The sequence below is a fragment of the Chiloscyllium plagiosum genome, chromosome 29 (assembly GCF_004010195.1).
Source record: "Chiloscyllium plagiosum isolate BGI_BamShark_2017 chromosome 29, ASM401019v2, whole genome shotgun sequence".
NCBI lineage: Eukaryota > Metazoa > Chordata > Chondrichthyes > Orectolobiformes > Hemiscylliidae > Chiloscyllium > Chiloscyllium plagiosum.
Window position 1 is genome coordinate 34,101,088 of NC_057738.1, and position 17,172 is coordinate 34,118,259.

Consider the following 17,172-nt stretch of genomic DNA (forward strand, 5'->3'; position numbering starts at 1 on the left):
TATTTACAATACAGTCTATGTCAGGTGTATAGACTAAGAGCAAACCATTTTCAAAATGGAAATTACCAACAGTGCAGTGAAAATCAACTTTTCTGTATACACCACGTTCCATTCTGAGATGTCTTAACACAATTAAATTGTTTTTTGAAACAAAAACAGAGCATTGGAGAACACAGCAGATCTGGCAGCATCTTTTGAGAGAAAAAGAGCATTTAATGTCTCAAGACCACTGACGCTTTGTTAGAACAGGAACTGGAGTTCTGACAAAGTGTTACTTGACTCAAAGCATGTTTTATTCTCAACAGATGCTGCCAGAACCTGCTTTGTTTGTCCAGCATTGTTTGTGCTTCCAATTTCTAGCATCTGCAGTTCTCTTTTTATTTTAAATATTTGTGATGTTGACAATATATATATTCCTAGTCAAGCATACAGCCAGAGGAGATCTACAGTTTCCAGCCTCTCAGCTTACTATAGTTGAAAGACCATTGACAGCAGCTTTTCATTGTTGTATTCTGTGACAGCTGCCCCAAACTTTAGTGTGTCCTCAGCACTAATCCCAGACATTGGAATGAACAAATCTGCAACACTTAGTCAAGAAAACACAGTGCACTGGAAGACCAGCAAGCTTCAGGCAGGCCAGAGAGCAACTTTCACTGAGTTAATAGTTCTCCAGGTGCAGTTGATGTGTATGTGTCCTGGCGTCAATCCAAAAAAAGCACAAAACCGTGAGTTGCAGAACTGCTTTGGGATGAACTTTGATAGAAAACCATGTAGTGTTAGTCCAGTAAGTGTAACCTTAGTAATGGGGACACAATTGGAGGTAATTCTGAGGAACAGAACCAGTCTGAACTTGGTGAGCCAGAGATTAATCAAGAACAGTCAGCATTGTTTTATTTAGGGTGATCATGTTGACCAAGTATATTGAATTTTTTTGAAGAGGTAACCAGTTATGTAGATGAGAGCAATACATTTGATGTGTCCTACTTGGACTCAGAATCAGCAAGGCGCTTGATAAGGTCCTGCATGGGAGACCGATAGAAAAGGTTAGGGCCTATGATATCCAAGAATATATGGCTAACTTGATCCAGACTTGGCTGAGTGGCAGGAAGCAGAGGGTGATGATCAAGGGAATCTGGAGCTCGCTGCCTGCAAGGGTAATAGAGGCAGAACATTTAAGAAGTATTATGATGTACATTGCAATGCTAAGGTATTCAAGGCTATGTGCCTAGTGCTGGAAAATTGGTTTAGAATAGTTAGGTGGTTGTTTTTGACAGGCACAGAGTCAGTGGTTCAAAAACTCTTCTGTGCTGTAGACTTCTATGATGCATACTAGAGTCTAAAAGTCAGTGTAAAGTGGTAGGCCTGCCTGTTATAATTTCTGAGTTACTGTATAAAATTGCAAAATCTACTTTTGGATATGGCTGATGGTGCTGAACTCCACTCGCAAGTTAAAAGTAACAACCAAGAAGATGATATCTACCAACACGAAAGAACAAAATATTCTGGTGATCTATGTGGCATGGTTTAGATCTTACCTTATGGCAGTTTATATCTGGTGCTGAGTTAAAGGGCTCTCTTAGCAGGCAGCAGCAATGATGTCAGCAAACAGATAAACAGACATTTGCGATGAAGAATTCACCGTAGCAAACTAGATAGTTAGAAGTACTAAGTATTCTTTGCTCTTTTCAAGCAGAGAAATAAATCAGAGTTGGATTTGGATAGAAGCAAAAACAGCAACATAAACAACATTCCGTATATACTTGTGTAAAAGTTGAATTTTTTTAGACTATTTTCTAAGGTAAAATTATGGGGTCAACTATAAGATGGATACTACTTTTGAGGGGTTGAAATTCATGCTACAGTCTAAAAACCATGTCATTAGCAGAAGCCCAATTGATCTCTAAACAAATAAAGAAACAAAACACAACAAATTACAGTAATTATCAGATAAAGACAGTAGAAACAAAGATGGATTAGTAATTATTTTGTTTGCTTTTTCTTTTGTTTCTTGTTATTCTCTTTTTTTAAAAAAAACTTACCTTGGAGCAGTGATGAAATCATCGGTGCAGGGGAGGTCCAGAACAGAACAACATGCCAGCAGTCTGAAAGCCCGGAGTGGAGTGGGATGACCCGTAGGTTGGAAGCCCGGAGAGGAGTGGGATGGCCAGTAGGCTGGAGGCCCGGTTTGGGCTGGACTACCAGTAGGTTGAAGGCCTGGAGCAGAGCTGGATGGCCAGTTGGCTGGAAGCCCAGAATGGAGTGAGATGGCCAGTAGGTTGGAGGCCCGGAGCAGGATGGCCAGCAGTCTGGAAGTCCAGAGCAGTACAGGATGGCTAGCAGACTGGAGGCCCAGAGTGGAGTGGGACGGCCAACAGTCTGGACACTCGGAGCAGAATGTTATGGTCAGCAAACTGAAGGCCCAGAGCAGAACGAGACAGCCTGTAGACTGGAGGCCCAGAGCAAAACATTACAGTCAGCAGACCAGAGGCCCAGAGTTGAGTGGAACAGCCAGCAGACTGGACACTCAGAGCAGAACGTTATGGTCAGCCAACTGGGAGTCCAGAGCAGAACGAGACAGCCAGTAGACTGGAGGCCCAGAGCAGAATGGGACAGCCAGGAGGCTAGAGGCCCAGAGCAGGACAGCCAGTAGGCTGGAGGCCCGGAGCAGAGCAGGACAGCCAATAAAATTGAATACTGATTATACTAATTAAAGTGCTCGTTCAATAGTGAATTTGAGAAATCCATTGCCTAATGTTTGTGAAAATTGTACATCAAAACACATAGTAGCATGAAAAATATCATTTCCTTCTTGTAATATTTATGAAGGGGATATACCTTGACTCACAAATGTTTATCTGTTATCTGTGAAGAATTAGGGTAGACTTTTACACAAGATATATGGAAAGTTCCTGACACCTTGGCCAAAAATAGAGAGTTGACTTTTATGTGAGATCGACTTTTACCGGAGTATATGTGTTTTTTTTAATCATTTTTGTTAAAGTTTCAGATCAGTACCATACTAGAGATAGTCATATTTCTTCTAAAATTATTTCCCTCTACTTACCCTGTTTTCTAAAAATATTTAAAATTAACTCTGACTTATTTTATGCTTGAGTGATGTGGAACTCAAAGGTATGGTTTCCAGCATTTGCAGGATCTGTAAGTCATGATAAGATAGGTGCTTTATATAGGGAGGAATTTGATACAACTTATTCTTGGCAGTTAAACTAATTTCCTTGAGAGTTTCCTTCAATTGATTAACTTTTATCCAAGAGTCTAAATGTGGTCCTTGACTGCCAGCGCCAGTGCTTAACTCAGTTGTGATAGACATATTGGTAACACCATTTGGATAGGAACTTCTAAAATTCTGATATTCAAAACAGGAATAACCATGGATTTCATTATGTTTGTGCAATTAGTAATGTAGATATAAATATACATTACTGAAAGAAGAATTGAGAATGCTGCACAGTGTGTAAGCAGAGAAAAGAAATAAAGATGATGCTAGATTTCCTCATTCATTGGGCTGGACTTTGTACTTGTTGCTGATCTCAAAGAAAACAATCCACAAAGATCTAGTGATCTTATGTGGTGTAGTTTAGCCTTTGCCTAATGTGGGTTTAAGTCTGGCAGTAAGTCAAAGGTTTACCTAAGCATGCAGCAACAGGCATCTCAGCAACCCCCTAAGCAACAAATCACATTGAAGAATTCGCCACAGCAAATTTGGCAGTTAAAAGCACCGAATATCTTTATATTTTAATTTAAATTTTCAAAAAGCAAAATTTATCTTTTTCGATTTAATAGCTGAATGGCTGATGGCTGCTAGTGGTTACCTTACTTAAGAAAGGATAAACTATCAACTCACTCCTTAAACTTCTACTATTTTCAAGAAAAAGCACCCAACCTGCTCAGGTATTTCTAAAAAGTGTTCTCAACGATGGCATCATTCTTGTGAATTTATTTTTGCATCTACTGTCTTTTTTTTATCCTTTTGTAATAAGGAGGGGAGAATCATTCATAATACTTCACACTTGAAAAAATGGTCTAAAGTCTGTTTTGGTTAATGGTTCAGAATTGAAATGGAGATCTATTTCACCTTTTATCAGATATTCTGCTGTATATTATGGACATTTTCTGTTACTAAAATAGTAATTGTGGGCTGGCTTTCCCATTTTAGGCTGTGTCATTTTATGTTGGTGTTGTGTGTCAAACCTCATAGCACCTTTTTTCAATCTTCATCTCATGAATTATGCAACAGTCTCTTTGCGGGGAGGTTTTTTGTACAGTCATGCAGCAGGAAAGGACAAATTCCCAATGCTATCAAACTCTTCCAGTGCACAAGTGGCTGGGTGCCATATCTAATGCCCAGCTACACACTATTTCAGATGCTGCAAGCGAGGGACTATCTCTCACAGTCTTCTGAGGAAACTGAAATGTTCCAGAAACGGAAGCTGACAGCCCACTTTTCTGATAGGGATCTGGAAATCTGGTTGGGTGTGGTGATTGAGAGGAGTGCCACCCTGTACCTGATGGGCCACCAGAGGATGGCAAGGCACCAAACACCCTGCCTGGGTACAGATAGTGGCCTGGGTCATTGTTACCTCCAAGGTCAGACAAACTTCATGCCTATGCATGAAATAGATCCTCTGTGCTCTGAAAATGTAAGTGCCATCATCTTCTGTTTCCTACCTTACACTCACTCCAATTCTGCCACTGCACAAATGTCACCAGTGTTCAAGTACTACCAATGTCACTACTGCATGCAGCATCTCAACTCAATGTTCAACATCCTCCACAATTACTAACCCTTCCAGTCGTCTAAGTGCAAAGTGAGTGAGCACCAAGAAGTGAAGGCAAGAATAATAAGATGTATCCTGTGTAGATGCATGAGATGACTGTGTGCATGGCGGCCTAGCAGGAACATGCAGGTCAAAGGTATCCCTGAGCACCAAAATGAAGTTCTAAGGGACTGAAGTGGATTATGATTTGGTCAAAGATCTGCCATGAAAATGTGATGAAACTGGTGGTTAGCCAGTGCTGACTTTGGTGGTTGAGGGATGGAGGATAACATTGTCTATGGAATATTCAAGGACATTTTGGTGAGGAACATTAAAATAAAAGCCTGGAGAAGCAAGTGGCAATCTACATTCATTAAGTCACTGCTCTGACTTTTAAGTAGGTTATTGTCATCATCTAGGTTCTCAGGAAAGGAGGAGAGAATTAATTTGCAAACTACATTTAAATGAGGCAAATTCAGTATTAATGAGAAGCAAATGCAGGAACATAGACAGCAAAATTCTCACCATTGATACCATTGAGGGGAAAATTGTAAATATTTTCTTGACATAGAGAATTTGATTTTTTTCCCATACAGTTCTTTATTGTTACCTATGTTGCTCAAAACGTGGGAAAATTCTGTGGTTGAAGTGGAAATTGGTTTGCAATTGTGTAGGTGTATTTTGGGCATAGCACAGAAAATTTTACAGTGATATTGCATATTAGAGATCTAATGCCTACCCTTCTGGGAAAATTGTTTCTGATGATTAGAGATTTCAGGTCCATCCTCTGAAGATTTTTCTCGCAGTCATTAACAAACGGTAAATTTTAAGTGAAACTCTAAAGGCAAATCTTCTTCACTCTGTGGACACTGCAAATTCATTGTATTTGCTATAGAAGCATAAAATGCAATGAAAGATAACATACAATATAGTCACTTAAGATTTACAAAGAGCAGAGCTTCGCAACTGGTGGACCAGAACTGGTCATTTGCAATTCTCCTTGCATACAGAACTATGAATATGTTGGGGTCAGTTAGTGGAAGACACCTGTGGTTGATTTTTTTCATTTATATAATTAAAAGGCACGTGCCTGTTCTACAAATGCAAACAGCCATTGCACAATAAGTTCACTATGCTGATTGATTCACATACATTCAGTTGGAAATTTCACGCTGGCAAAAATCAATTCCATTCACCAGACAAGCTTGAAAAGCTACAAACCATCAATCTCTATAAAACAGAGGAATCAAATTGCTCTGTTTTTACAAAACCATTAGTCATAGAACAGTCAATTGAAAAAAAACAAAGTAATCAAGGAGTTAACAAAAATGCAATATTTTATAGCAACCATGTTATATTTTGAGTCAGAGATGATGCATTTATTCTTATACTAGAAAAATTCTCAACGGGAATTTGTAATGAATAGCATTAGGCACTGGGTGATTACATCTTGGACTTAGATTCAGACCAGTTTAGATAGATGGGAGGAAGCATTGTGGACAAATGGAGATTAGGTTGACAACAAATAGCAGACTGGTTTGTGGGCTAGTTGACCAGTTACTAATAACATACATGGCCTGCCTGCCAAAAATTGAGATTGGTTCTCAGCATAACATCGTGGGCTAAAGGGCCTGTTCTGTGCTGTACTTTTCTATTTGTTTCAAGCCTCCTATGTATTTTGCGATGGTTATATTTGAGTCACAATGAGACCACGATAAACATTGAGAAACATAGAATCCCTACAATGTGGAAGCAGGCCATTAGGCTCATTGAGTCGACACTCTCCCTCTGAAGAACATCCCACCCAGACCCATCCCCCTACGTTATCCATGTGACCCTGCATTTCCCATGGCTAATCCACATAGCCTGCACATCCCTGGATACTATGAGTAATTTAGCATGGTTAATCCACTTAACCTGAACATCTTTGGACTGTGGGAGGAAATCTATGCAGACACAGGGAGAATGTGCGAACTCCATGGAGACACTCACCTAAGGCTGCAATCGAACCCAAGTCCGTGGCACCGTGAGGCAGCAGTGCTAATCACTGAGCCACCACATGAAGACTTGTTTTGCCTGTGAGCGAAGCCTCGGAAGATCTACAAATGAATTTTTTTCAAGACTTTCTGATGATTACATTCGTTGCACTGTATTGACATAGATGTCATTTAAGTCCTGTATGGTACACTATTTGCTTGCTGAGAATATTATTTTTATTTAGGATTATGAAAGATTGAGACTAAAATCAGAATTTGTTTTTGTGTACTTATTCACAAAAGAATATTGTTCTATTCTTTAATCTGAGTTGAGGTCATAGAGAGGGAGTCTATAAGTTTAGACCTGGTTTGTATGTTTTGACTTTAGCCCAGACCTAAAGCTGAGTTCTGGTTGATGGGTATGAAGGGATAGATCTGTTGTGCATTTGTATGATATGCAGTACAAAAGCTAGCCCACATGATGAGGTTTGAGAGGATAGCTGTGGCTGACCACTCCGCAGCTGGGGTTTTGATATATAGAGAAAACCTCTAAACAGCAATCTTAGAATAAGAAAGTTTAAATCTATGAGCAGATGCAGGAGCACAAGGATGAAGGACAGATGATGGTTTACTTCACCTGGGGAGCCAGGGCATAGGAGGAAGCTCTTAAGGACCAATTGTCAATTCAGTGAGGCTGAAGTGATTGCTCCATATAGCGATCTGCTCCATATGGCTAGAGAACTAGGGCACAGGAGAAGTAATATGCAGTGTTTGATTTCTCAGTGCAGCGAGAGAGCTGAAATTATGCCAGTGATTAGCTGCTGGGGTACAGTCCTGTATCCACCCTTCCAACTTGGCATCACTCTCTTGACCAGAAGGCATCAATGTCAATTTCACCAGATTCCTTATCTCCCCTCCTCCCACCTCATCCCAGATGTAACCCTCCAACTCGGCATCGCCCTCTTGAACTGTCCCACCTATCCATCTTCGTTCCAACCTATTCACTCCACCCTCCACTCTGACCTATCACCATCACCCCTTATCTTTCAGTCCCCTTCCATCCACACCCCCCCACACCCCGACATTCCTGACGATGGACTTATGCCCGAAACCTTGACTGTCCTGCTTCTCGGATGCTGCCTGACCTGCTGTGCTTTTCCAGCTCCATACATTTTAACTCTAATCTCCAGCATCTGCAGTCCTCACTTTCTCGTTGCAGCCTTGTAAACCCAGACAAAATCTAGGAAAAGAAATTGAACATTTAAAATGCTCCGAATTTGTATTTGATACCTCAAAACCCTTGCTGGAAGAAGAAGCAGGAGGGCCTCCAATCTGAGTTGGAGCTACTGTTGAAAGGAAGTTAGAGTTCAAAGCATTGAAGATGAGGGGCAGAAATCCTTCATGATAAAGGCAGAGTTTGAAAATATTTGTTTGTAACTCACAGTGATCATTAAGTCTAGGTTGGCTGCTGAGAAGATTTATGAGGTCTGTCTTGATTGTGCCTGTTATTTGGTATGTATTTCGTGTTTATAGTTTGTATTCACATTTGCCACAAGTTAATTTTGGATGTTAGAATATACAGTGGATGATATTTTGCTTTCTCTGTTGGTTGTTGCATGGTAAAAGTTATCCAGTTTGTTTAAGACCATGTAATATTGTGGCTTTATTCTCCTTATAACGAACTTTGATTTCAAGTCTTGTTTACTTGAAACAAAAACATACTTGTTCATAATTGAATTCTAATAAATAAACAACATCTTAACAGTTCACTGTTAATGTCACATGATTTTTCCAATTGCTCCGTAAAGTACTACAATAATGTTTGTACGTTTGGCTGAAACGATTGTTCGTGCACCTCATGTTGATGAAACGAATAACATCATATTAATGAAGCCTTTAGAAAACAAACTAAACTAATCTGAAAGTTTTTTGCTATGGATTTACAAAATAGTAAAATAAAACATTAGCAAACAATGTATTCAGATGAAACAGTACACAGATCTCTGTGACTTCATTTGTCTCAAGTACAGCAGCTGAGCAAAGGCCAAATTAGGACCACATGGGTCTTACTGCTTGTGAATGGAAATCTAACTTCTCAATGCAATATTTCATGAAGTCCTAAACACTGAACTGTTAGCAAATTGAGAAGATTAAAAAAGCAAAACTATAATTCAAAACAGAAGCTTGTCTGACACACAGTTCCATGTTTATTAATATCCTTTAGCTGAAATTACAGACTAATTTTCTTGTTCTAAAATGAGAGGCCCGTGATGAGCATTGTGATCAACAGCGCTTCATTTAGAAATGAATTTTTCAAATCCAACATGAAGCCTTAGATTACTTTATCATTTTCAGAAGTTTCTAGTTTGCTGCCTGTTAAGTTGCTCAATAGGACTGCCTGTTTTCCAATGATCTTGACTCATTTTCCTTAAATGCCAGGTGACTGAGAGGTTTTGACAAGTGATTGACTTGGAGGGGGCCTGAACTGCAAAAAGTACCATTCATATTAGAAAAGACATAGTTGGGTTTTTTCTCTAGTTTAAAGATTTATTGCTGTCACAAAACTATTGTAAGTGGTTTGTTCACTATTTATTTTCCTGGAATTCAGTAACAAGTGTCGTTAACTGAAGAGCCAAGTTTTGCAGGAGTCACTAATACTGTCATTATTTGCCTTGTGACAGGACTAGAAATTAGATGGGTGGATTGCTATTTCCCATTTACGCATCCTTCCTTTGAAATGGAGATCAAGTTCCAAGGAGAATGGATGGAGGTCCTTGGCTGTGGGATCATGGAGCAGCAGCTGGTAGACTCAGGTAATTCAGTGCAGAACAATTGGCCTTGAAGCCCTCTTTGTTTATGATTTAATAAATAAACTCTGTTATTCATGACTATTCCAAAATTTAAAATTATTTGATAATTTCTGCCAAATAAATCTCAAGGTGAACAAGGTGAATTGTTCATAAAAGCAATACTTCATATAAAAGTTGATATAGTAGTTACATTAGTTGGGGTAGAATGGATAGCGCAGCTCTGATTTGTGCCAAGAACACTGGGTTCAATCCATGACCCAGTTCAGGTAAATTTTGGGCCAGTATCCACATCCCCTATTCATTGTAAAATTCATGACACTTTGCTGAGATTTAGCAAATAATTACCAAGCACCTGCCAATGGGTAGAGAACTCAAGAAGAAGGAGTTGTATACAATACATAGTGCTGTTGATACAGAAAATACTGGACAAAATATTTGTGTAGCAATTAGATAAATTCTGTTTGCTGCATCAGCAATATGACTTACTATATTTTCAAGTTATGCCTTTATTTGTTGCTGTGCACAGAACTTTTCATAGCCTACATATGTTTAACAGTTAGTGTTGAAGTAACATAAATCAAATTCTACCCAATTAGATATGCACTGATTAGGGCTTACACATCATGCATGGAATAACAAATATTCAGTTGGCATGGAGGATTTTTAATGTTGTTTAAAGATAAAACAATTTATTTAAGGAGATGTCTTATTTTGAAGAGCAAAAATTTACCTTGATGCTAGGAACGGAGATACTTTTGTGCTTTTAATGTTAAGCTTGAGTTAAATTCAATTGCAGCAGTGGGCCTCACTATAACCACTTATTATGGTAAGCATCATACCATATTATGCAAAAGAGCTTATGTGGTCCTTGGGCTGTTCCAAAATGCATGTCACTGCTGCGCAGTCCCATGACCAAAGCCATATAAGAAAATAGACCTGAATCTTTATCTGCATCTTCATGTGATCATGACACAACCAAACCATCTCCATGTTCATGGTATGAATTGTTACAAATGCAAGCAATAACAAAGTTTTGTTTTTAAAGCAAAATTTATGTTAATGTCACTTGAGAAAAAAGAAGAGGAACCTGACATGAAACCCAAAATGGGATTGACGTTTTCGGGTTTGGTAACAAGCAATAACAAAGTTTTGTTTTTAAAGCAAAATTTATGTTAATGTCACTTGAGAAAAAAGAAGAGGAACCTGACATGAAACCCAAAATGGGATTGACGTTTTCGGGTTTAGTACCAGGATCACCTCACGAATGTCTCATCAAAAGCAATGCCATTCTTCCCATTAATTCTAATTAAGATTTTTGCAGTGGCACTCAAAATTGGCTGGGTAGGATAGATAGACAGTTCATGGGGTAATCTCTCCTGCTTAACTGGAGTGCAGAAGAAAATTAGGAACCATTGAATGATAGAGTAGACAAAGTATAGAGGGAATTCCTTTGGTTTTGCCAGGAAAATCTATTGTAATCATTCCAACTGACATTACTACTGTACAAGTCAGATAGCTGAATAAAATCTGGCTTGATAGGTCATGTTTAATTTCATGTAATTTGATGCAACAATCTTTCACTGAAACAGAAACACAGAAGGCTGCAGATTTGAACAATAAAACGTGGGTTTATTACAGCAGAGAAACAAAATAAATAAAATAAAACAAACCAAGCTATTTAATATCATAAAGTTTGAAATACTCCAAAACACCATGCAAAATCAAGTTCCATCTACTCTCCAACGCTATCACTTTAGTTATTACAAAGATGGATATTTTCCTCCTATGCCCAATTCTTAAGTACTATCTTTCCACAGTTACTTTTCTGTTAGCTGCAAAGTATTTTCCTTGAATCCTCACACCACTGAGATCTTAGACTTTCTCAATTTTGAGTAACCGCTGCAGATTGTTAAACACAAATCCTGATCTGGAAGTTTTCACAAAGTGAAACTCATACACTGAGGTAACTGATTCCCTTAACTCCTTTTTTCTGGAGAAACTATTTTACATCTTTTCAGTCGTCTCCTTAGAATTGAGATTAGTAACTTTTAACTAACTTTTAAAAATCTTTTCTTCTGCTAAATTAATAACCGAATGATTTTCAACTACTAAACTCCTTCACAAACAAAAAGACAATTGCCCATATGCCACAATTTGAGATCCAAACTCTTCTTAAAGATATGTAGCAAATAGCTCTCATCACACTATCTTAAATTTACTTTCACAAAAATACCCTTCATAGATATTAATTTAGAGGTGTGATCACATGCCTACTAGGAATTTGATTGAGGTAATCTAAGCTAATTGCATTTGGTAACTCTATTGGCAATAGAGAGAGCTGCTTTTCATTTAATGGAAAAGGGAATACTATCATCTAGATCCTTGGATTGAATATCACCTAGATCTTGGAATGGATCGTCTTCTCCTGGTGGGTTTGGGAGTGGGTGTGCAGGAAGTTCAAAGGAGGTGAAGGAAAGAAGGTCTGCAATGTGGGGTTGTCAGAATAAATGTCTGGGTGGTACAAAGGAGGTTTCAGTGGGTAGTAGTAAAAGGAGAAGTTTGCAAGCAGAGGAAGGAAGGGGCTGTTGTGGAGTAAGGCTAATACAGGACAAAAGGAGAATGAGCCTGTAAGCTGGTGCAGGAGAAGGTGGCTGCAAAAACCACTTTAAACCTGTCAACAAAGGAATAGTCAACAAGATGATCACAAGCTGAGTTTACAATCACTGAGTAGTGAATACCTTGAAATTTAATGTGGAATCTCTTGCTTAAAGTTGTATAATGTCAGGAGCTATCATATGGGGTAAATTGTAATGGATGCTAATGCAACGAACCCTGTGTCCCTTGTTAAATTTCAATCAGGGATTGAGATTTGAAACGCTATAAATAGGATAATAACTGCCTGGTTAAAATGTTCCAGTAATGGAAATATATTAGCTCTGACTACACCAGTCAGCAGAATGTGTGTTTTGTGTGATGGGATCTTTTTGTATAGAAGTGTTTGTTGGTTATTTTGAAAAAAAACTTTTGTTGTTAACTTATAACTGTTGTCTTGTGCCAGTTTAAATGCTGTGGTGTCTAGGAAATAATGTTTTCCTTTTGTGATATTAACTTTAATGGAGAGCAAACAGTTATTGAGAACATTGATCAATTCTTCCAATTCTACTTTTCTGTAAGTCCAAATGCCTCACAAGGCAATTCAATACAGTATTGTTACAACGTGATAGTATCACTTAATAAATTAGTTACCGTAAATGAAAAAAAGAATCTCTGAAAACCAAAAGATCGCCTCTGAAAATCAAAAGGTAACCTTCAAGAAAATCTCAGGTACAACCCTTTGATGAGGGAATAATGTTAGGATCCCAGCTGATGTTGGTAATATTGGACAAGTCAAATTCCAGAGAAATATTTGTCTTGATACACCACAAGTTTTATTTTTGCAATTTGTTTACTGTAGTATTCAGTGTTCTTTCAACAAAAGAAGTTGTTTGTTGCAAAAGAATACAAATATAAAACAAAGCTATATGAGAATTTGGAAAGACGTCATTGTAAATAGCACAAAGAAAAATTGAATCCATTTTCTCTGCAAAATTCCTCACAGACACTCATGCCACTCCTATCTACATTCTTTAATTTCTTCTGAAAATAAAAAGTGCTGGAAGTCACAGTGGGTCAGGCAGCATCCATGGAGAAAGAGCAAACTAACTTTTTGAGTCTAGATGCCACTTCATCAGAGTTGACATGATACTTCATGTCATCTCTGATGAAGAGTTAATTAGACTTGAAACGTTAATTTGCTCTCTCTTCATTGATGTTGCCTGATCCACTGTGATTTCCAGCACTTTTGTTTTCAGTACAGATTCTAGCATCTGCTATAATTTGCTGCTCTTTAATTTCACTCAATTGACAAGGTCACATGCATTTTCTTTCAATGAGTTTCTGCACATTCATCGGATTGGATTCTTTCCAATTCTCCAAGGGACATGCAGACACAGGTAAACATATTGACCTTTCTCATTGAACTGTGTAAGAAAGGCTTCCAGCCCTGTTTGGTGAACTGTTGAAACAGTTTTAAACTTGTTTTAAGCTCAGATGGCCTAGAGAATGCCAAAACTAAACTGCCTTGCTGATGATATGGACCTCTTCTTCTGAACTTAGACCTTTAGCCATTGGTCTGTCTGTAGGGTGTAAAACTTCAAACTATTAAGTACTTCAGCAATTATCTCACTAGGTAGTGTATCTAGTCATTTAGTATAATCACAGAGTCATAGAATTGTTACGGCACAGAAGGAGGTCATTTGGCTTGCCATACCTGCACCAGTTCTGTTACCTAGTGCCAGTACATCACCAGGCAGTATATCCCAAACCATAACTACTCTCTGAGCAAAGCTTATTTTCTTGCATCACCCAACAACTTGGTTTGCCCAACACTTTAAATCTATGCCCTCTTGTTCTTCTTTATTTTATGAATGGGAACAGCTTCTCCCTATCTACTCTGCCTCATCGCTCATGTTTAGAAAACCTCACCAGATCTTTTCTTAGCTTTCTTCTCTCCAAGACAACAGCCTCAACCTTTTCAATCTATCCTCATAACTAAAGTTTCTCATTTCTGGAACCATAACCTCTCCAATGTATTCACATCGTTTTATTTTATTTCTTTATTTTTCTATCTTCTTTTTCCTAAGAATTTATACTTAAGAATCTGTACCTTTGTATGTAAGATGGCACTGTATGTGGCAACTTCTAAACATTAAAATGTACTCTTTTGAGTATATGTGACAATAAAGCTAATTCAATTCAATTCAATCTTTCCTAACAGTGTCATGCACATGTTACCTAATACTCCAGCTGAGGTCTTCGATGCTGGGTCTGCTGCTTTTTATTTATATTCATTTATATGAATGATTTGGATGTGAATATAAGAGTTATGGTTACTAAGTTTGCAGATGACACCAAAATTAAAAATCACACAACATCATGTTATAGTCCAACAGGTTTAATTGGAAGCACACTAGCTTTCGGAGCGACGCTCCTTCATCAGGTGGTTGTGGAGGATCGGCGCTCCGAAGGCTAGTGTGCTTCCAATTAAACCTGTTGGACTATAACCTGGTGTAGAGTGATTTTTAACTTTGTACACCCCAGTCCAGCACCAGCATCTCCAAATCATGACACCAAAATTGGTGGTGTAATGGACAGTGAAGAAGTTACCTCAGAGTACAATGGGATGTTGACCAGTAGGACCTTTGGGCTGACGAGTGGCGGATGAAGTTTAATTTGGATAAATGTGAGATGTTGCTTTTTGGAAAGATAAATCAGGCCAGGATTTATACATTTAATGGCGAGATCCTGGGGAGTGTTGCCAAAAAAAGAGATTTTGGAGTGCTGGTTTATAGTTCTTTGAAAGTGGAGTCGCAAGTAGGCAAGTTAGTGGAGAAAGCATTTGGTACGCTTGCCTTCCTTGGTCATTGCATTGAGTGCAGGAGTTGAGAGGTCATGTTGCAGCTATGCAGGACATTGGTTAGGCCACTCTTGGAATACTGCTTTGAATTTGCACATCCCTGCTATAGGAAAGGTGTAGTGAAATTTGGAAGGGTTCAGAAAAGATTTACTAGGGCATTGCCAGGGTTGGAGTGTTTCAGCGAAATGGAGAGGCTGAATAGACTGGGGCTATTTTCCCTGGAGTGTTGGAGGCTGAGGAGTGACCTCCTGATAGAGGTTTATAAATCATGAGGGGCATGGATAGGGTGAATAGTAAAGGTCTTTTCCCTGGTGTAGGAGAGTCCAAATCTCGAGGGAATTGGTTTAAGGTGAGAGGGGAAAGATTTAAAAGTGACCTAGGAAACAACATTTTCACGCAGAGCGTGGTGTGTATATGGAATGAGCTGCCAGAGGAAGTGCTTTGTGCGTGGGAAATCATGTCTCACAAACTTGATTGAGTTTTTTGAAGAAGTAACCAAGAAGATTGATGAGGGCAGAGCAGTAGATGTGATCCATTTGGACTTCAGTAAGGCGTTCAACAAGGTTCCCCATGGGAGATTGATAAGCAAGGTTCGATCTCATGGAATACGGGGAGAACTAGCCATTTGGATACAGAACTGGCTCAAAGGTAGAAGACAGGACGGGTTGGACCGAAGGGTGTGTTTCCATGCTGTACATCTCTATGACTCAAACTGAAGCTTAAATTTTATCATTACGGTCTCTATTTCCTGGTGGGTCATTTATTCCTGATGTAAAAAGTTCTCATGACACATCACTAGATCTGAAATAAGCTGATCCACAGCATATTGTTCCAGGAAGATGTCCCAAATACATGATGAATGCTTCCTCATGACTGTCTGTCAACTTGACTATTCCAATCCACATCAAGATTAAAGTCACCCATGATTAATGCACTGCCTTTATTACATGCCCTCATTATCTCCTCTTTAGTTTCTGTCCAACAGTATAGCTACTGTTTGGGCATCTACAGGTTATTCCTGTCAGTGTCATCTTCCCCTTTGTACTTATTACTCCACCATATGGATTCGACATCTTCCAATCCACGTCTTGCTAAAGTACTCATTCCATCCTGCACTATCAAAGCTACCCCAAGCACCCCTTCTCTTCCTGCCTATCTTTTGGAAAAGTCACATAACCCTGAATATTTACCTCCCAGCTTTGATCTCCTTGTAACCATGTCTATAACATCACAACCTGTTATTCTACATTTGTAGCATTACTTCATTGATTTTGTTTCAAACATATCACCATTCCTTCACTGTCACTGGGTCAAAACCCTGGAATTCCCTCCCTAAGGGCATTGTGGGTCTACCTACTGCAGTGGTTCAAGAGGGCAGCTCACCCCCACCTTCTCAAGGGGCAACTGGGGACGGACAATAAATACTGGGCCCAGCCAGTGATGCCACGTCTCAATGAATAAAATAAAATGTACTCCATACATTGAAGGATACAGCTAATAATTTTGGATTTTGCCGATTTTGTTTTCCCTTTGATCTCCCTTGCTGCTGTTTATCTATGATTGTACATAATGTCCCTTTCTTTGGGTATCAATATCCATATCACTGCCCTGCAATCCTCTTTCTTATTAAGACATTCCCCGTCACTACCGACCCTCTACGAGCTCAGAACTGCCTCACTGACCCTCCGACAGTGCGGCACTCCCTCAGCACTGACCCTCCGACAGTGCGGCGCTCCCTCAGTGATTTACGTGTTCTGTCACGGGTATGGGACTGAAAGGATCAATCTCTGATTGCAGCCGTGCAGAGGTCAGCATGAGGTCAGCGTTCTCTCCGGTCCCGACCAGGTAAAGTGGAACATTTGGAATTTTGTCCCAAAGGCTGCAAGTTATTTGCCATCTTGTACTCCACCAATGAAATAACTTTAACAAAGTTTGTTAATGTATTCAGTTAAAACTCTCAGCGGATGACCCATTTAAATCATTGGATAATGCCCTCCACTCCCTGCGGCACCCACCTCTCCCTGAACAACTCCAGGGTGTTGGTCGACACCGCGTGCTCCTTCTCCAAGGACACCCGGGCCCTAACGTAACCGCGGAAGAGGGGCAGGCAGTCGGCCCTAACAACCCCCTCCACGGCCCGCTGCCTGGACCTG

The 17,172-nt window shown here is 39.3% G+C and overlaps 1 protein-coding gene across 7 annotated transcripts in view; it reads left to right on the forward strand.

The window, feature by feature from the left end:
* Positions 1–17,172, forward strand: part of fars2 (phenylalanyl-tRNA synthetase 2, mitochondrial) — a 496,334-nt gene that overhangs the window by 131,218 nt on the left and 347,944 nt on the right. For all 7 annotated transcript variants that reach the window (XM_043719495.1, XM_043719493.1, XM_043719492.1 and 4 more), the window contains one exon: positions 9,436–9,567. In XM_043719495.1, coding sequence (XP_043575430.1) covers positions 9,436–9,567 — 132 coding nt within the window. The remainder of the gene's footprint in view (positions 1–9,435; positions 9,568–17,172) is intronic.